General features: G+C 54.9%; 13 protein-coding genes across 13 annotated transcripts; 7 read left to right on the forward strand and 6 right to left on the reverse strand.

The window, feature by feature from the left end:
* Positions 1–163: 163 nt before the first annotated feature.
* L969DRAFT_49842 (uncharacterized protein) lies at positions 164–388 on the forward strand (the record flags this gene model as incomplete). Its single annotated transcript, XM_014711838.1, has 1 exon — positions 164–388. One exon carries the CDS (start codon positions 164–166, stop codon positions 386–388), a length of 225 nt encoding a protein of 74 aa, XP_014567324.1.
* L969DRAFT_87979 (uncharacterized protein) lies at positions 197–1,346 on the forward strand. The gene is made up of 3 exons (XM_014711839.1): positions 197–753; positions 807–1,254; positions 1,316–1,346. Exons 1-2 carry the CDS (start codon positions 505–507, stop codon positions 861–863), a joined length of 306 nt encoding a protein of 101 aa, XP_014567325.1. The 5' UTR covers positions 197–504; the 3' UTR covers positions 864–1,254; positions 1,316–1,346.
* A 356-nt stretch (positions 1,347–1,702) lies between these two features.
* Positions 1,703–2,073, forward strand: L969DRAFT_87989 (uncharacterized protein). Its single transcript, XM_014711840.1, has one exon. It carries the CDS (start codon positions 1,776–1,778, stop codon positions 1,989–1,991), a length of 216 nt encoding a protein of 71 aa, XP_014567326.1. The 5' UTR covers positions 1,703–1,775; the 3' UTR covers positions 1,992–2,073.
* On the forward strand, positions 1,906–3,463 carry L969DRAFT_87992 (uncharacterized protein). The gene is made up of 5 exons (XM_014711841.1): positions 1,906–2,342; positions 2,394–2,617; positions 2,673–2,800; positions 2,847–3,301; positions 3,348–3,463. The coding sequence occupies exons 1-4, from the start codon at positions 2,210–2,212 to the stop codon at positions 3,037–3,039; spliced, it is 678 nt and encodes a 225-aa protein (XP_014567327.1). The 5' UTR covers positions 1,906–2,209; the 3' UTR covers positions 3,040–3,301; positions 3,348–3,463.
* Positions 3,206–4,649, forward strand: L969DRAFT_94913 (uncharacterized protein; the record flags this gene model as incomplete). Its single annotated transcript, XM_014711842.1, has 8 exons — positions 3,206–3,301; positions 3,348–3,461; positions 3,513–3,637; positions 3,693–3,934; positions 3,988–4,157; positions 4,207–4,236; positions 4,284–4,428; positions 4,480–4,649. 8 exons carry the CDS (start codon positions 3,206–3,208, stop codon positions 4,647–4,649), a joined length of 1,092 nt encoding a protein of 363 aa, XP_014567328.1.
* Positions 4,650–4,706: 57 nt separating this feature from the next.
* Positions 4,707–5,831, reverse strand: L969DRAFT_50334 (uncharacterized protein; the record flags this gene model as incomplete). The annotated part of the gene is made up of 1 exon (XM_014711843.1): positions 4,707–5,831. One exon carries the CDS (start codon positions 5,829–5,831, stop codon positions 4,707–4,709), a length of 1,125 nt encoding a protein of 374 aa, XP_014567329.1.
* A 175-nt stretch (positions 5,832–6,006) lies between these two features.
* Positions 6,007–7,488, reverse strand: L969DRAFT_481556 (uncharacterized protein). Its single transcript, XM_014711844.1, has one exon. It carries the CDS (start codon positions 7,304–7,306, stop codon positions 6,182–6,184), a length of 1,125 nt encoding a protein of 374 aa, XP_014567330.1. The 5' UTR covers positions 7,307–7,488; the 3' UTR covers positions 6,007–6,181.
* Positions 7,489–7,669: 181 nt separating this feature from the next.
* Positions 7,670–8,845, reverse strand: L969DRAFT_24307 (uncharacterized protein; the record flags this gene model as incomplete). The annotated part of the gene is made up of 1 exon (XM_014711720.1): positions 7,670–8,845. Exon 1 carries the CDS (start codon positions 8,789–8,791, stop codon positions 7,670–7,672), a length of 1,122 nt encoding a protein of 373 aa, XP_014567206.1. The 5' UTR covers positions 8,792–8,845.
* Positions 8,846–9,061: 216 nt separating this feature from the next.
* L969DRAFT_94916 (uncharacterized protein) lies at positions 9,062–12,070 on the forward strand (the record flags this gene model as incomplete). Its single annotated transcript, XM_014711845.1, has 15 exons — positions 9,062–9,191; positions 9,242–9,379; positions 9,441–9,496; positions 9,555–9,900; positions 9,951–10,280; positions 10,398–10,680; positions 10,723–10,764; positions 10,825–10,850; positions 10,898–10,951; positions 11,004–11,073; positions 11,131–11,217; positions 11,268–11,446; positions 11,498–11,715; positions 11,766–11,946; positions 11,994–12,070. 15 exons carry the CDS (start codon positions 9,062–9,064, stop codon positions 12,068–12,070), a joined length of 2,217 nt encoding a protein of 738 aa, XP_014567331.1.
* A 23-nt stretch (positions 12,071–12,093) lies between these two features.
* L969DRAFT_87998 (uncharacterized protein) lies at positions 12,094–12,892 on the reverse strand. The gene is made up of 3 exons (XM_014711846.1): positions 12,488–12,892; positions 12,210–12,438; positions 12,094–12,157 (listed from the first exon to the last, which is right to left on the reverse strand). Exons 1-3 carry the CDS (start codon positions 12,574–12,576, stop codon positions 12,122–12,124), a joined length of 354 nt encoding a protein of 117 aa, XP_014567332.1. The 5' UTR covers positions 12,577–12,892; the 3' UTR covers positions 12,094–12,121.
* On the reverse strand, positions 12,342–13,199 carry L969DRAFT_103749 (uncharacterized protein; the record flags this gene model as incomplete). Its single annotated transcript, XM_014711847.1, has 4 exons — positions 12,342–12,358; positions 12,411–12,753; positions 12,815–12,972; positions 13,028–13,199. The coding sequence occupies 3 exons, from the start codon at positions 13,197–13,199 to the stop codon at positions 12,730–12,732; spliced, it is 354 nt and encodes a 117-aa protein (XP_014567333.1). The 3' UTR covers positions 12,342–12,358; positions 12,411–12,729.
* A 90-nt stretch (positions 13,200–13,289) lies between these two features.
* Positions 13,290–15,519, forward strand: L969DRAFT_94918 (uncharacterized protein; the record flags this gene model as incomplete). Its single annotated transcript, XM_014711848.1, has 8 exons — positions 13,290–13,307; positions 13,366–14,007; positions 14,057–14,188; positions 14,237–14,344; positions 14,394–14,586; positions 14,639–14,766; positions 14,819–15,241; positions 15,289–15,519. 8 exons carry the CDS (start codon positions 13,290–13,292, stop codon positions 15,517–15,519), a joined length of 1,875 nt encoding a protein of 624 aa, XP_014567334.1.
* A 28-nt stretch (positions 15,520–15,547) lies between these two features.
* L969DRAFT_50588 (uncharacterized protein) lies at positions 15,548–18,483 on the reverse strand (the record flags this gene model as incomplete). The annotated part of the gene is made up of 12 exons (XM_014711849.1): positions 15,548–15,664; positions 15,711–15,848; positions 15,894–15,995; positions 16,046–16,225; positions 16,283–16,465; positions 16,516–16,986; positions 17,031–17,312; positions 17,377–17,582; positions 17,635–17,747; positions 17,800–17,924; positions 17,971–18,147; positions 18,208–18,483. 12 exons carry the CDS (start codon positions 18,481–18,483, stop codon positions 15,548–15,550), a joined length of 2,370 nt encoding a protein of 789 aa, XP_014567335.1.

Consider the following 18,483-nt stretch of genomic DNA (forward strand, 5'->3'; position numbering starts at 1 on the left):
ACTGGATTGTCATCGGCATGCTGTGAGAACAGAGTCCAGTCAGGTTGACGAGTCAGATCGGCGATACAAATCAGCCGGCACAGAATGAAGCTGCCGACGAAGACGAAGTATTGGAGTCCGCTGCTGGCAAAGGACACCTAGAACGGCCGTACAATGTTCACCGATGATAGGCACCTCAGGCATATCTACAGGCCTCACACATGGCAAAGCTGCTGGGAAGGGCAGCGTCAGAGGCAGTGGCAAGCTTGGCTTTGAGCCAGCACGCGACGACGACAGGCGGCCCGACTATGCGAATAAGACTGGCTTGCTGCCCAGCAATAGCAACACCATCGTCGAGGGAGTGACGACCTTTGTCATAGCCAGCTCGCTCACAAAGATGCCCAAGTGACGCCGCTCTGGCAGGTCGATTTCACCGAACCTTCGAAGACAAGCTCGAACGAAGCGAAGAAGCGTCGCCGCGATCACTCAGAGAAGTAGATCCATCTCAAGTAGGGATTTGACGAAATGCTCGACAATAACCGCGGTTCGATTGGCGCTCAGTACCTGCGAGATGCCGAAGCGAACAAAGCCGCTCGGTCCGACGGGGCTGCGCCGACCACTGCAGCTCAGGAGGATCAAGTGCAATTAGCAATGCAGCCAGAGCTCATGCCGCGAATTCACGGTCCTGCGAAGCTCCATATGATGGGCTCTGATCCGGTCGCCGATAAAGATACGACCAGAGGTTTCGTCTATTCAGAGTCTCAACAAGCTAAGGTGAGTGCAGACGAGGATCGAAGATTGATCTGTCTCATCATGTGCCCCTGCAGAGCAAAGCAATGGCAGCGGTCGTATTTAAGCCGGCCAGAGCCAGACTCAATCCTTAGCTCAGCGCGCCGCCAACGAGAATTGCAGATGTGCGCCGCTGAGCCCCGTCACTCCTACCGAGCTACTTGTTGAGCTGTAATGCAACGCTCGGCACCTTGCTAAGTCGCTAAGCGGAATGAGCCGTCCGCTGTCCGACTGCTGTGCTGCGAAACAACAATGGCGCTCTTGCTCGNGTCATCTCTCGCAAGNGTTNCAGCATGTGAAATACTGCCATGCAGGACGACTGACGAGACGGTACTATGTGAAATGTATTTCGTGCCTGTGGAGGTCTGCGAGCAAGCGGAGGGAAATTTCGACGCCTCATCTTGGCTCCTCTGGTCTGCCTGAAGGCACGTTCGCTAAGAATCGTCTCTATGAGTGCCGTGATGCCCGAGTCACTCGGCAAGCGCTGTCGACTCGAAGCTTCAAGGTCAACGGATCGATTGAGATCCGCAATGCAAGCGACTTGCCTTGTGTCGCGAGCTGCAACAGGCCCTGTGATCCAACTCGAGTATTCCCCGACGCCGCTAGCTCTGAAGATCTTGCTGCGTCCCGCAAAGATGACTCTCGCTCGCATCAGGATCCCCTTCGTCGTAAATGTGATATGTGAAGAAAGCTGCGCATATCCATTATTGTCAGCCGCAAACAGGGTGGGGGCTAAGCTATGTAGAGTCATGCGAAGNNANTTGCCTGCATATGCATTGTACTGCTCAGAAAAAGATTGGCAAGGGGGTCGCTGGCCGCTAGTTTGACTAGCAATCGCGCTTTGCTATTTTACCTGACAACGATGACGTGTCAGTCTATATGGCAATCGACACGTGTCAGCAATAAATGCCGGCAGTGACGCGCACTCTCGACTGACTTGACTACCCGTTGCGACCCCTCCTTTCCTCCTCTTCTCTTCCCAATCTCACACACTTCTCCGTGCGATCATGCTGACCCTTGCCTGGCTCGTGCCGCTCTTCTGTCATGTCTTTGCGTACGAACGCCAGGATTACACCGTCCAGGCGCGCACAGAAGCGGGCTGCGCGCCAAGAGGTACCGGCCGCACCGTCGAGATCGCGCCATACCTGTACAGCTTCAGAGTGACATTGGATCGCTTCTCTGATGATCAGCAATGGCGGGCAGAAGTCGGTCACTCGATATAGTGTACCCTCGTTCTGATGGCGTAGCGAGCAGTACTTGGCCGGTTCTATTTCAGTCGAGACAGAGCTCGCAATGTCTACAGGCTCGGGCATGCTTCAAGCTTCCGTCTGACGGATGTTGACGCTCTCCATTCGCAGGCGTTATCGTCAGACTTGTCTCGGACACGCCAATCTCATTGGATTCAATCGCTTGGCGTGCGTGCTGTTCGGCCGAGTATACCATGCACCTGTTCACCGATACCGAGCTACACCTGATGACGAGGATGGAAGAGCACACCACACTCTACTGCGGAGCTCACTCCAAATCGGGAGCCAAGCGTGATTGCAACCTCGACAGCCTAGGCAATCCGCCAGGTGATGCTGCATCACAAGGGTGACACTTGCCGTCATTGATCGCGCTAGCAGAGGAAACACGATGTCCGACGGTCTCAAGACTGCTTGCGTACTACGATCGAACTGCTCAATCGTACTATACGACCATCACAGCCGGCTTCTTCAATAATTGCCCAGCATCCACGGCTCCCGGTATCTTTTCCATCTTGTTGCTTGCCTCTCCAAACGCACAGCTCGCATTCGAGCTCGAGGTACTCCCGCCGATTTACGACTCGACCGATTGGACCGTCATCGCGGTGAGTGTACAGTCACTCTCTGCGGAAAAGTCCTGATGTTGCTGTTGCGAACCAGTCTGGGCCTCCCGGCGTCAAATCGATCATTACTCACGATCGTCTATCTAGCGTACAGCCTGCTGTCACCGTCTCACTCAAGATCGACTTCAACGAAAGACAGCAGCACTATGCAGATTGGATCGAATGGCGCGTACGAACTGATTCATACCTGCCGTTGCTCACGCGTGCGCAGTTGTCAAGCTTGGCTCACCTTCAGTGCCGAGATCGATGTGCTCGAGCAGAAGATGACAATCATACCAGATAGTCAGAAGCTCGAGGTCTACTGTGCAACGACGAGCGAGCGTGATCCGATGAGTGGCAGCTCGTCCAAATGTTCGCCGGCTGCGCTGGGTCATCCCAAGGGTGAGCCCAAACTCAGACGGTGATCAAACAGCTCATGCATCTCCCCTTTAGCCGTCACACAATGTGTTGGCTCGATCAACCTTGGCGCATCGTCGCTCAAAACCATGTAGCGCTCGATCTGATGCATCATCCCGTTTGATGACACGCATCCTCGGCCTCTTGCGTTTCGTCCCACTCTGACCTCACAAGATGCGCTCGATCAATCTTCTCGCTTTCTATCTCTTTGCCGGCCGTTACGCTGCTTCTATTCTGCCTCAAGAATACCAGATTGACCTGTGGATCCATGTAAGCCCGCCCCGATTGTTATCGGCTCAGCTTGACGTGCTCGTAGGGCTTTTGCGACCCCACACAAGAGTCTCTACAGCTTAGCGTCTTCTGTCCCCAATGTGCCCTACGCTTCACGGCCGTTCCTCCCATGTCAGAATCAGCGACTTGGACCATACAGGCACGACGTCCGCCAACACTGCAGGCTCTCCGGTGCTGATAGCGCAAGCAGACCCAAACCGGCTTCAGAGGCTCGACAGAGGTGAGAGACATCACAGACGAGGGTCTAACCCTTATCGCGCGCTTCACGATCGACGTCCTACCGAACGGGCCCTCCCAGGTCAATTGGGCGGCATGGTCAGCCGCGCTGCCTCTTATCAGCAGACTCACTCCTGACTGACTTCTGTTTCAGTTGCTCTGGCGAAGTTGCTCTCACTTATCGGGTCGACCTGACAGACCAGACAGCTACACTCGTAGGCGATGGTCAGCTGTTCATGTACTGTGCCTCGCACACCAAATCGCACGCCAAGCCTGCATGTGATCTCGACGCACTGGGCAACGCCAAGCAGATCACGCTCTGCTCCGACAACCGTTCGGTCAAGGTCATCGTTCCCCGGAGAACGTACGCATTCGCAGACCGGTTCGATGTCAAAGGTCTGCTGACCACTCTCTCGTGCGTCGTCAACGCGACTGATCACGCGGCGCAGTTTCACTCGTCGCATCGTGTGACTTACCGATCCACCAGCGATGGGAGATTGGACCGACCGTTGACCTGTTCGCACCTCTCGATGCGCCGCTCCATTTCGCGATCATCAACATACCGAGCTCGGCCTCTACAAGCGCGCATGACGAAAAGCTGGACTGGATTCCTACACTTGTACGCGAGCTTTTAATCGCAGCAAGCGCCATCCTGACTGAGTCTACAGGGTCGCGCACCGCAACGGGTCGAGATGAAGGTGATACTGCTGCGGCCAGGCTTGACGTTTGCTGAAGTCAGAAGTAGGTCTTACATTCACTCGATCCCGATGCTCTTCGTGTCGAAGTCATGGTGGAGATTCCATACAGACCGGATATGGACATGCTGCAGATGTGGCAACAGTGCTGCGTCGCCAGCCTGAACATGGTCCTTTCGATGGACGTGATGACGAGTGAGTCCGCGCACCATGCTCAGATCAGTCATTGATCAATGATCGGAATAGAGCTCTTGATATTCGAAGAAACTGACACCTACTTGCGCTGTCTTCGTCCAGAGGAAGCTCGACTGCGAGGCTGCTCCCTGGCTCAGATCGGCTACCCGCCCCCGATGACAACATGCCGTGGCACCTACAGGACTGATGATGCGTACAGAATGGTCTCTATTGATGTCTGAACGATTCAGTTGCAGATGTAAGTAAGAATTTGCAATGGCCAGCAAGGACATCTGCAGCTATGCGCGTAGAGCGAAGCCGATGCGGTCCTTCTCCGAATCGAATATAACGCTGTAATGGCTGAGCAGAGTGCTTCCAATGAGCGACGTCGTGGCTCCATCTCGAGCAGGCAAGATAATCGAATAATCGAGGCTCATGTCCAGCTCGTTGGGGATCTTGAGAGCTTCGGGCAAAGTCTGGGCTTCTCCAGACAGAGGCAGCAGGGTATCGCCAATAGTAAGATCGATGGTGGGAGGCAAAGCGCCTTTAGGGTACTGGAAGAAGTTATTGCTGGCATTGTAAGAGCCTCCAATCTCTTTGATCTTCTCGTAATAGACAAGCAGAGGCGCACGAGCAAGGAAGGTCAGCTCTGTACCGGAATCGATCAAACTTGTAGCGTTCTCGTTGCGCTTTGCAGTCACACCCAGAGAGGGCATGTACACGTCACAGGCCCAGTACGAAACGCTTCCGATGTCTTTGCGAGGCATGTAGCCGACGGGACCCTTGCTCTTGCTGAGATCAGCACCGCCAAAATGGATGCTGGCAGGCTCGCGCAGGTTCAAGGTGACGATCTTTTCATCGATCACCTTGGCATTCTGCATCGACTCGACGGCCGTTGGGATAGCATTGGAGTTGTTGCCGAGTGTCTGATCGAACATGGCTCTGTTGCCCAAGCCTAAGAGTCCGGGGGTACCTGGCTCTGTTGATTGGAAGAATTTGCTGACGAAAGCTGCGCCGAGATAGCCATCAAAGGTGATGTCCTTAGCAAAGCTGATTTGATCTCGTACAAGAAAGCCGCTGATACCGCTCGAATCGCCAAAGTTTTCACTGAAAGGGATCGAAGTATTTCTCGTCGTCTTTGTCTTGGTGTAACCATGCTCGACGCCAAAGAAGGTGATCGCACTGCCGCTGTCGACGGCGAGGTGAGTATGGAGGGCAGGTCTGCCCACGGCAAAGTCAATGATGTACGAGCCGAAAGAGTTCCTTTGGGTGTGCGTCGTGAAGCCAAGGTGAGCATTGCGCTTGGTGACCTTTTTAGCAAGCAGAGACGTGCTGTCCAGGCTGACCCGCTTCATGGGCAGCGTCATAGTCGCATTGCAGCTGTACAGAGCCAGCGCGAGGCTGACAAACGTCTTCAACAGCATATTTGCAGGTCTGTACAGTTCTTGATGGACGGACTTCCCTGAGCCGGACGACGGCACTGTGCTTATCGGTATGCATGTTCAGTCGCTTGCCGACTGGGATAATCAGTAGCCACGACGATCTGAATGCCGCAAAGTCGCAGCCGATGCATGACAACGGCAGATCGTGTTGCCATTGGGTGTCAGACTGATTGTTGTTCAGTCGTTGGTACGGCGTAACAAGTGGAAGATTTGGCGCGGAATGAGACCAAAGAGGCTTGTTTATCTCGACGTCATGCAGTGTTTCCCGTGCTGCACGCATAAAAGCGGATGCAATCGCTCAACAGACCCCGCTCGGATTTGACATATCGTCGCTATGCTCGAAGACTGAAGCCGATACGGTCGCGCTCGGAATCAAAGACGATGCTGTAATGGCTGAGGAGCGTGGCTCCAATAAGCGACGTCTCTGCACCATCTTGTGCGGGCAAGATGACCGAATAGTCCAGCGATGGATCTAGTCCGTTGGGCACTTTGAGGCGATCGGCCAAGAGTTGAGCTTTACCAGGCAGCGGCAGTAGCGTCTCGCCGATGGTGATGTCTATAGCAGGAGGTATGGCTCCCTTTGGAAACTGGAAGAAGTCGGTGCTCGCGTTGTAGACACCGCCAATCTCTTTGATCTTTTCATAGTACACAAGCAGAGGCGCCCGAGCAAGGAAGGTCAGCTCAGTACCAGAATCGATCATGCTCGTAGCATTCTGGTTGCGCTTTGCTGTGACGCCGAGCGATGGCATATAGACGTCGCAAGCCCAGTACGAAGTAGGTCCAATATTTTTGCGAGGCATGTATGCGATCGGTCCCTTGCTCTTGCTCCAATCGGCAGTGCCAAAGTGAATGCTGGCAGGTTCACGCAGGTTGAGCGTGACGATCTTTTCCTCGATCAGCTTGGCGTGTTGCAAGCTCTCGGTAAAGGTTGGAATGGTGTTCGACTGATTGCTCAAGGTCTGATCGAACATAGCCCTGTTGCCCAAGGCCAAGACGCCGGACCTGCCTGGCTCGGCGGCGACGAAGAAGTCATTCTTAAAAGCTGCGCCGAGGTAAGCTTTGAATGGCACGCCATGTGACAGAGAGAAGCGGTCTTGTACAAGGAATCCTTTGACATCGCTCTGATCTCCAAAATTTTCATCAAAAGCGACCGAGGTATTCTTTGTGGTCTTTGTATGACGATATCCATGCTCGATGCCCGTCAAAGTGAGAGCACTTCCGCTGTCAATCTGGAAGTTGACCGGATGGGCAGGATTGCCGATGCCGATCTCGACGAGCCATGCCGCATTGGTGGTCACCTTGACATGCGTCGTGAAGCCAAGGTGTGCATTACGTCGGGCCACCTTTGTAGCGATTGAAGACGTGCTGTCCAGACTGACTCGCTTCACAGGCAGCGTGATAGTCGCATTGCAACTGTAGAGAGCCAGCACGAAGCCAACGAGTGTCTTGAACAGCATCTTTGCAGATCTACACGATGGTTGGGTCGCCCTTCCTGATCCGAGCGACGGAAGAGCCCTTATCGGTAGGCGTGTTCTGTCGCTCGTCGACTGTGATGAGCAGTAGCGACGACGCTTGTGGTTTCGGCAAGTCGTGGGCAGCTCATAGCAACGGCCACAGGCCACCACCCAGACGATAAGCAATCGTCATGACAGACTGGGTATCGTCAAGTCGCAAGTGCGGCGTAGCAAGCGGAAGACCTGCCGCGGTATCAGACGGAAGAGGCTTGTTGATCCCGAAGTCATGCAGTGAGCCCTGTGATACGCGCGGCCACGTAATGCAATGGCTCAACAGACACATCGCCCGAATCTGACGCGTTGACGCTATGCTCGAAGACTGAAGCCAATGCGGTCCTTCTCCGAGTCAAACACAATGGTGTAGTGACTGAGAAGGGTAGCTCCAACGAGCGAACTCTCTGCACCCTCTTGCGCGGGCAAGATGATAGAGTAGTCCAAGTTTGGATCAAGTCCATTGGCAGCTTTGAGACGATCGGGCAGGATTTGAGCTTTGCCGGGCAGCGAGAGCAGGGTCTTGCCGATGGTGATGTCGATTGCAGGTGGCACGACTCCCTTTGGGAATTGGAAGAAGTCGGTGCTTGCGTTGTAGACACCTCCAATTTCTGTGATCTTCTCGAAGTAGATGAGCAGAGGCGCACGAGCAAGGAAGGTCAACTCTGTGCCGGAATCGATGAGGCACGTAGCGTTCTGGCTGCGCTTCTCCGTGACACCGAGCGATGGCATGTAGACGTCACAGGCCCAGTACGAGGTGGGTCCGATATTCTTGCGAGGCATGTATGCGATCGGTCCCTTGCTCTCGCTGAGATCGGCAGTACCGAAATGAATGCTGGCAGGTTCACGTAGGTTGAGCGTGACGATCTTTTCCTCGATCAGCTTGGCCTCCTGCAAAGCCTCTGTAAAGGTGGGAATCGCATTTGACTTGTTGTTCAGGGTCTGATCGAACATGGCTCTGTTACCCAGAGCCAGAACGCCGGCCGTGCCTGGCTCGGCGGCTGCAAAGAAGTCATTCTGGAAAGCTGCGCCGAGGTAACCATCGACAGTCACGCTGCTAGATAGAGACAAGCGATCCTGTACGAGGAAGCCCTTGACATCGCTCTGATCGCCAAAGCCTTCATCAAAGGTGATCGAGGTATTCTTTGTGGTTACCGTGTGACGATAGCCGTGCTCGACGCCTGTCAAGGTGAGAGCGCTTCCGCTGTCGATCTGGAACTCGACCGGATAAGCAGGTTCGCCAATGTTGATCTCAACGCGCCATGCTCCATCGTCGGTCACCTTGATGGGCGTCGTGAAGCCGAGCAGAGCGTTGCGCTTGGCGACTGTGCTGCTGAAGCTTGAAGCGCTTGATCCGCCGCGCTTGAGAGGCAGCGTGATGGCCGCACCAGATCCGGTACATGCAAGCGCAAAGCTGACGAATGCTTTGAAGAGCATGTTGACGAGTCGCTAGGTCTTGTCAAGGAAAGCCACCTATATATACGTATGTCCGACAAAGGGTCCTGCTTATCGGTCGATTCGTTCGACGCCTGCTCGACATGGTTGATGAGGTCGGATAAAGCGTCCGTGAAACGCTGAGGAAGGCATGACAATGGATAAGAAAGGTTTCGCTCGTGCGGGTCCTCGCAGGAAATCGCAACGCTCGCGGCAACGCGTCGGAACGATTGCAAAACCGACGATACCGACGACCGGGTGTGGCCTGGCAGGATGCCGCACATGCGGCGATTCATGTCGAGCGAGCCCTACACGGTCCCGCCGAGCCGTATGGCAGAGATCGGCGCAGCAATGGACTATTACGTGCGCAATAGCTCACCCGAAGTCGAGAAAGAATGGCGAGGTGGGCATCCAGTGGCCAGGCTGTATTGCTACTCAGACAGTCGCCCACAGTGATCGAATCGAAGCCCGGCCTGCAGACTTTTCAGCGGACCGATCCAGCGGACCCGTATGGGTTGCCTATGCTTCGACATATCTGTACAATCGAAAACACAACCACCGAAGCGGTCAGCTTGCTCGTGACACTACCAGGTCAGGACCGCAGCTGCTCGAGAGAGCCACGTCGCTCAAAGCGTACATGGTCTGATGACAGACACACGGCAGCTTTGCTTTCCTCGCGAGCTCTACAGTCACGCGATCACAAGGCACGTATCTCGCCATCTTGGCGCTATGCCAGCTGATCGGAGAGGACGACAGGCTGTCGCAGTCGGCCTACACCTTCTACCTGCGTCTAGCTGGCTTCGGCTGGCTCGTACAAGCCCGTGATGTCTGCGGACTCACTTGCATCTACAGGCAATCCACCGAGAACGCGATCACGAGGATTGTGCAATGCTCGGCCAAGCTGCCGGAATGCCCACTCGATCCAAACTACGTCCGAGCCACCGTCACTTCTGCTGTTTGGGAGCTCGAGCCTGTCAACGACGGCAAGGATGTCACAATCAGTTATTTCTTCAAGATCTCACTCAACGGCAGCATGGCCATCAGCCTGAGCAAGTATGTCGTGCGAGAGCAGATCACCAACATGGGCATGCTGCGCGACTTTGTCAGGGACAGTGAGTCGCTTGCCGATGCCTTTGTGCGCTGGACTGATCAGGGCTCCCAGACGGTTGGGCGCCCTACGTCGTCCTGCTCGGCGAGACGAACGGGCCACAATCACGATTCGGCTATCTCAGCTTCAGCATGACGAATCCACACCGAGAGCTCATCTTCTCCATCGATCGCACCGTGCCAGACGATGTCATTCCCGTCAGATACGACAAACGCATGTATCCGAACGGGGTCGAATGCCTCTTGAGCGGTACGGCAGCGGCACAAGCCAGCATAACAGACGATCGCGCCGGCAGCATTCACATCACCCTCTCGCACTCTGCCCGCAATCAGCAGCTCGAGGTCCTCGTACACGCCAAACCTCCGCCCACGCAATCTTCACTGCGTCATCTCCTTAATACCTGATCGCTGTCGCGCACTTCTGCGTCATCCAGCCGCCCATATGTTGTCTTGAGGTCGCTGTCTGTTGTTCTCTTATTGACACCCTCTATCGTGATCATAGACCGTCGTCGTCGTCGCGGGCCGCGTATTGCCGCCTGCCGCGTTGGCATTCGCGTCATCGTCGTTATCAAACTCGAGATTGACGCAACGCCGACGCAAGCTCCGAACCGGGTCCTCAGCGGTCCTCAGCCTTGCGGAGACTCCGGCACATCTCTCTTGCTGTCTGCAAAGCAGAACAGCAATACGTCCGAGCGCCGGCTGCGACAACACGGCAGCTTGCCTCGTAGAGCTGTCCCGCAGCGGAGACTGCTCCCAAGGCCGATAGTACCGACGTTCGGCCACAAGTGTGCGTACTAGCGTCAGACAGTGTCCAACATGTCCGGTAGAGAGCTAGATAGCTACGGCTTGTACAAATATACCCTCAAAGAGTCAGTCTTGCTATCGCGGTCTTAAGCTCTTTGGAGTGGGCTCACGCAAATTGATGGCAGCTATGGCGTCATGTTCACTGCAGGAGGTCCGCTGGACTATGCTGAGTATGAGAGGTAGCTGATGTGCGAACAGCGATATGTTGCACGGCTACGCACGGCGCCATGACGCCCATTGATGTCATCAAGAGTAAGCTCCGTCTCGGTGCTTTCAAAAGCTGAATTGATCTATGGATGTGCAGCGACGGTGCAAGTTAATCCCAAGTTCAAAGGAATGGGAATACTGTCCGGCGGACGAGCGCTCGTCTCTGCGTGCGTTTAGTCTGTAGCAGCGCAACGAGACATCATCTCATAGGCTCGTCCTTGCAGCGAGGGGCCGAGTGTCCTCATGACCGGCTTCGGTCCAACAGCCGCTGGCTACCTGCTCCAAGGCGGTGCCAAATTCGCAGGCTACGAGTCAGTTTGACGCTAGTTTGCCAGGGCGACATGCTGAATTCACGCGTCAGGTTCTGGAAGAAACAGCTGGTCACATACGCTGGTGGCTCAGAAGCAGCTATACCTCATCGGACGGCTATATACCTCGTCGGCGCATCTATTGCCGAGTTCTTTGCAGATATCCTGCTCACGCCTCTCGAGGCTGTTCGAATTCGTCTCGTCTCCGAGCGCGGCTACGCCTCAAGCTTGTGTGGGTCAGAGCTTACACTGATACTCACGGGTATGCTGACCGCATACGCAGCTACCGGGTTCGTGCGTATGGCGAAAGAAGGCGGCCTGAAGCAATTCTATGCTGGCTTCATTCCGATCCTGTGCAAGCAGATTCCCTACGCAGTTGGCCAGTTCACAGTCAACGAGTGGGCGCACGAGACTGTCTACAAAGCAATGTCGAAAGAGACACAGCAGAATCTATCGCCCGCTGCAAACGGCGTCATCACCCTTGGCTGCGGAATGACAGCTGTACGTGCGCGCGCTCGACGGTGATTTGAACATACTGATATTGTACACAGGGTGTGGCCGCAGCGGTGCTTTCCCATCCTGCAGACACGCTTCTCTCGCAGATCAACAAGGGCAAAGGTGGTTCGGGTAGCGCGACTTCACAGCTCATCTCGATGGCGAAAGAAGTCGGCTTCAGAGGTCTTTGGGCAGGTCTTGGACCGCGTACGGTGATGACCGTCGGTCTCGTATCGGGTACGTACGGTGTGATCGAGTCATCATCATGCTGATGCACTGGATAGGTCAATTTATTCTCTACAAGTATATCAAGGAAGCACTTCACGCTCCTCCTGGCGTCGAAATTCACAAAGGGGAATAGTCTCCACGCTGAGTACCACTAGAGCCACTGAATGTCATGTATTGTTACATCCTAAGGAAGGATATTCTTTGATCCACAGACGGCAGACTGGTTTTGTAGGAGCGTCAGTCAAGGCCGATAGATCTTGTTGGTTACGCACGCGCTGACAGAAGACCCGTCGGCCGACCGTTGTCATCAGCGGCAGCTTGCCTGCCTCGTCGGCAGTGACAAAGGAGTAAAGCCCTCTGGCAATGCACCAATGGCCGCGCCAAGCACACTTGGCCCACTCATCTGCCGGTCTGAGCTCACCTGCCGCGTCTGTGAGCTGAGATGCAGCAACTCGCATAACAGGAGTGGACACCATCGACCGCGTAAACGTGAAAGCCTCGGTGCGTCAGAGAGCCGTCTAAATGCCGGTCCTGAAGCAAGACGTCGCAGTTCTTCGGGTGACATTGTCCTCTGATGATCTCTGTCCGAGCTGGGACGATGATGGCTATGCACCCGTAGGCTAGTATAAAGCCCTTCATGATCCGAGACGTGGCAGAAGATCAGCGCGTTTGTTTTCAGGATGGATGGCGTCATCGATGCGCTCGTCACAATGGCAACAAGGCAATCCATGTACAGAGGGGTCTTTCGAGATCCAATGCATCGGAATCAGCTATTCAGATTGTTGGGTCGAGTCAAGGCTGTCCGCAGACATAGGTCTGTCCAGACAGCGCGTGGATTCAGCAGGCGTAACGACGAGAAGAGATCGCTGAGGCGTACGACGTAGCATCTGATTTTGTCTCCCGTCGTAGTGAGCACGGGCAATTTGCCAGCTACGTCGTAGGTGACGTAGTGAATCTCGCTCACGTTGAGATTGGCACAATAGTAGCTCATCCAGGAGCACTTTGCCCAGCCTTGGTCCAATAGCTTGAGTGAACCTGCATGGTCGACTTCAATCGACTTGCTTGGCAACAAGTGTGAGGCCAGACTCGCCTCCTTCGGGCTTGGCACGGATGCCGGCGTGCGTGTGCTCGCCGTTGTATGCGACCTGCATGAGAACATCGCAGACATCCTCTCCGCAGCCTCCAAAGATGTATTCCCCGCGGACGCATGTGAAGCTGATGGCCAACACCGCAAGGGCGAGCACGCGAAGGAAGGCAAACATGTCAACACGAACTAAGCTCTGGACGGTCGATAGAATGCTCTGAGCAGCTGAATCAAGGTTTGCTGAGATCTGACGGAAGGGGGCAGTTCGATGCAGTTGACGAGACGGGTCAGTCAGTCAGCCTTGGAAAGCGCCGTGTCGCGCAATTTTTATTTTCGCGACGAAGTCCTCCTCCATCGAAATTCCCAGCAGACAAGCAGCTCTGGCAGCTCGAGGAACGCTGTCAGTCCGTCGAACGATCAGTCGAAGCTTGCGTGGCTGTCTGCGCAGTATGTCGACCAGTCATGCCGAAGCGCTGTCGAGCAGCGACGCAGAACAGCTGCAGAGAGCCATCACCGAGCAGGGCAACCTCGTGCGCTCACTCAAGAGCGACAAGTCGACACCAAAGGCCGACATAGATGCAGGAGTAGAAGCCCTAAAGGCAATGAAGGCCAGACTGCAGTCGCTCACACCTGCGAGCACGAGCGCAAGCTCCAATCCTCAGACGTCAATCCTCGGTCAATCGACTGCTTCCAGTGTGGCACCCTCGGGCAGCAACCTACGCAAGACGAACAACGCCAAGAAGGGAGCCTACACGCTCAAGGTGCCCAAAGGCACAAAGGATCACAGTCCTTCGGAGATGCTCCTGCGCAAGCATATCTTTGCAACCATCACCCGCCAATTTGAGCTTCACGGCGCCGTCACGATTGACACGCCTGTCTTTGAGCTCAAAGAGATCCTTGCTGGCAAATACGGCGAGGACAGCAAGCTGATCTATGATCTCCAAGATCAAGGCGGTGAACTCTGCAGCTTGCGATATGATCTCACTGTTCGTCGCGTGTCGTCGATCTTGTCCGTCGACTGAGAGAACTCTGCAGGTGCCCTTTGCCCGCTTCCTGGCCATGAACGGTCAGACCTACCAGAACATCAAGCGCTACCATATCGCAAAGGTCTACAGACGCGACAACCCAGCCATGAGCAAAGGCCGCATGCGCGAATTCTACCAATGCGTACGTTGCAGATCCTATGATCCGAACGAGACTGACAACGATGATCAGGATCTTGATATAGCCGGAAGCTACGACCCCATGGTACCTGATGCAGAAGTACTCAAGATTGTTTGCGACGTACTCAACGCCCTTCAAGTGGGCGACTTTACCGTCAAGGCGAGTCTGCACTCTGCTCTTCATACACCTCGCTGACCTTTGATGACAGATCAATCATCGCAAGATTCTAGATGGTATCTTTGCCGTCTGCGGCGTGCCCACCGACAAGACCAGAGCAATATCGAGCTCGGTCGACAAGCTCGATAAGACGCCTTGGGCAGAAGTGCGCGAAGAGATGACGGGCGAGAAAGGTCTCGATCCAGCTGTAGCCGACCGTATCGGCGAATATGTCAAGCTCAAAGGTCCGCCGGTCTCTCAGCGTCCGTACAGACAGGTATTGATAATAGCGCGCAGGCGGCCGAGAATTGCTCGATCAGCTCAACGGTGACGCAAAACTAACAGGCAACAAGACCGCGAGTGAAGGCCTGGTAGACATGGCATTACTTTTCAACTACCTCTCTATCTTTGGCGTGCTCGACAAGGTCAGCCCGTCACCGTCACTCTCGCTGCTGGGACGTTCTCATATTCGAGCAGATGTCATTCGATCTGAGCTTGGCTAGAGGACTCGACTACTACACAGGCATCATCTACGAGGCCATCGTCGAAGGTTCAGCACCTCCTGGACTCAAAGAAGGCAAGACATCAGCAAAGAAACCCACCGATGCAGACGGCGAGATGGACGAGACACAAGTTGGCGTAGGCTCCATCGCGGGCGGTGGACGCTACGACAACCTTGTGGGCATGTTCTCCGGCTCAGACGGCAAGAAGGGCCTGCAAATACCCTGTGTGGGTGTCAGTATCGGCGTCGAACGTGTCTTCTCGATACTACAACAGAAAGCGAAGGATCAAGTCAACCCGAGAGGCAAGGATGTCGATGTCTTTGTCATGTCAGTCGGCGACGGTCTGCTCGAGGAGCGTATGGCTATATGTTCTGAGCTCTGGCAGGCCGGCCTACGCGTGAGTGACTCTCGAGAGCTGGATTGCTGTGGCTGATACTGCCGCAGGCGGAATTCACGTACAAGCGCAAGCCAAAGATGCCCGCACAGTTCGAAGCCATCGATCGCGATCAGATACCGATTGCAGTCATTGTGGGCGTGGACGAGCTCAGAGAGGGCAAGGTGCGCATCAAGGAACAAGTCGGCAAGGAGGAAAATTCGAGCAGCAAGGGCGAGCCAGTCTCGCGAACGGACATGGTCAGCTTCATCAAGGAAGCGCTAGCCAGACGGCAAAGATAATGCATTATACTCTGCCATGGATGTCAGCTTATCCTCGTACTGCGGAGCGGCGTCGGCGAGCCCACCTTAGACTTTGCACCGTCTTCATCTCAGCAGGCGAGAGCTTCCAGCCGCTGCTCTCGCGCAGGTCGTCAGCATCGTCCGCCTACTTGATTATCAGCGCAGCTCAGCAGGAGATGGGACCGACAAACAGATTCCAAGCAAAGCAGAGTCGCAATCTGCTGCATGCGAGCAAAGCTGTCGCGAAGTGCACCGGTCCCTAGCGGTGTCTGACTCGACAGAAAGCTGATTATCGACCGCAAGTCAGCATCGAAGCGTAGTGCTCCGAGCTGCAGACAATCAGTGCGGTGACCTCGAGCAGGATGATAGCTTACTTCGGTGAAGCGCGAATTGCGAACGAGGCCTTCCCATGAGCGCCCGAGGACATTCACGGCCATGGAGAACAGCGTCAAGTAATTGTTCTCCGTCAGATACTCCTGTGAGCGTCGCGTCAGTCGTGAGCAGTCAGCACTGGAGCCAAGTTGACCTTGTAGAGTGCGGTCAGGTCCGTCCAATGCCGTATGAAACGCTTCCTGACGAGATCTTGCGTTTCCGCTTCGCCGTAGGAATCTTCATCGAGTTGGTAGCTCATGTCCTTGAGGCAATCGACAATCATCGGTCTCAACCGCGGTCGTACGAGACTGCCAAAGAGTGATTCCAGGCCAGACTGACATTTCGCATGCCAATCAGGCAGAGATTGCCAAACAGGGAGGTCTTTGCGCACCTTTGCAGTCGCTCTGAACCGTTCGTCTGTGCTCTTGATGGAAAGCAGTGCATCGGATGCTTGCTCAAATTCCGAGACGACGAAAAATGACTGTTGCAGACTCTCTGGTCCTTGTCTCTCTAGCATCTCATCGATGATTCGACCAAGATACTCGCCGGCTTGATCTAAGTCATTCAGGTATACCTGCGAGACAGCATCAGCGAGGATACCATCATGAATATGCGCAGGCATACGATCGCTTGTATCTGTGCGTCGCGCTCGCGCTTGTCGCGCTCTTCGTCGCGCGGCCGATATCCTGTGCTGTACGGCGGCACAAGCGAGAGCTGATTCTCTGTCCGCCGAGCGAGTATCTCGGCAAAGTCATTATCCAAGATATTGCGCATGCTCTTCGCTATTGCAGCAAGAGCTGTAGCAGACCCCATCGAGAGTGCTCTGCCGATGACTTTCTTGAGGATATAGAACGTATCATCGAGCGAGGAGGACAAGACCGGCTGACTGCCCAAGTCTGCTTCGTCTAGAGTGTGCGCTTTCTCGACGCTTGTGCGGAAGTACCAGGTCTCGAAAGGTACATAGACCTGACCGAGATGTAATGAGAGCTGTTCGTTGAAGGCGGACTTCTCGATGAGGTCAATTAGCGCGTCGGTAGAGACGGTGAACGCGAGAGATTCTAGAAGTGTGTCCGATTGCCTCACGCTGTCCTCGTCCTGCAGAACCGTCAGATGCGATGCGCTCGCCCAGCATTGCGTACCATCGGTATCTTTGAATGAACTAAGCGAGAGTAGATAAACTTGCGGTAGAGCTGCCATCGATTACTGATCTGGGCAACTTCGCTCAGCAAAGCATCGATAGTCCGCGGATCTAGGCTGTCGTCGTCCTGTGCAGACTGCGAGGCCGTCAGAGCAGGCGAGTTTGTCATTTGGCGAAAGGGCGCTGTGTTGAATGGCGCATTGAACCCTGTCTTGCGCGGCACGATTGCCGGCTGAGAGAGTGCCTGCAGCTGCTGAAAGCGATATGCTCTTGATTCCGATAGCTGTACATCGCAAGTCAGTGCATAGTTCAACCTGTGTTTCGAAGGAAGCTGGCTGCGAACGCACCTTCTTGCTGATGGCGCGCTCCTCGTGCCATCGCTCCAGCACGGACAGAGCTTGCAAGTCGCATTCGGTCTGAAGTCGAGCGACGACATCGATCATCTTGCCATCACCATAGTACTTCTCTACCACGGGCTGGTGCTGAGAGACGATGAGGGCGATTTGCTCAAACAGTGGCGTGAGTATTTGCGAAAAGTACAGCAGAGAATTGGCTGCAAGTCTCGTGAGCCTTGCTGCTTGGGGATTACCGAAAGAGAAGCCTACCCTTTTGCGTGAGTGCTGCTTTGGAGCGACCGTGGACGATGGAGCAGATGAACTTGGAGTACGCGTCCAGGCCCTCTTTCTCTGCTCTGATGACAGGGAAGAGCTTGAAGTATCTGCAGCAATGCTGAGCGGGATACACGCGTGTCGTCGTGCATGGTGACTGACCTGGAGGTGTTGGCTTCGTCACGCTCCTGACAAGCTGCTTCGAATTCCTTGAGAAAGGTCTCGAGGAGGGACTGTCGATAATCTGATAGTGCTTGTGACGGCGGCATGGGCAAGTCGGCCGTGGGCTAGGCTCTCATCAGCTGTATAGATGCGCAATCGTCACAGGCATACGACGGAGGACTCTGCAAAGGCAGAAGTGGTGATCGCAGGATCGACTTGCATGGCTCTCTGGAGGTGTCGCGTTGCTGTCTCCCAGTCGAGCCGGCCAATCGATACTGAGATGGACAGAATAGCCGTCTTGAGCTCCTGGACGGATTGCACCATCTCGATACTCTCTCTGAGCCGTGACTGTCCGGGTCAAACACGCTCAGCAGCAGCAGCCTGAGCTGCACATCCTCGTCAACGGACCTGCACGAGATCTAGCGTTCTGACTTTGCCGCTTATGCGCTCAGCTACGGCTGCCGTGCCTTCGACAGAGCGTGCGAGCTCCAGGCCAGCCATCTCGAGGCCCTGAACATCCGGCACGAGCTGCTCGAGCTGTACGAGGACATTGTCGAGCAGCGGTGACGACAGATGAGCTGATAGCGATTCGTCGAGCGATGCTTCGAGCGTTTCCGTGCGCTCCAAGTCGGCTAGTATGTCCTCCAGGGAGTCTAAGTCCTCCAGGGGCGGCAGGGCGTCCAT

This window comes from Mixia osmundae (genome assembly GCF_000708205.1).
Source record: "Mixia osmundae IAM 14324 unplaced genomic scaffold scaffold_6, whole genome shotgun sequence".
NCBI classification, from domain to species: Eukaryota; Fungi; Basidiomycota; class Mixiomycetes; order Mixiales; family Mixiaceae; genus Mixia; species Mixia osmundae.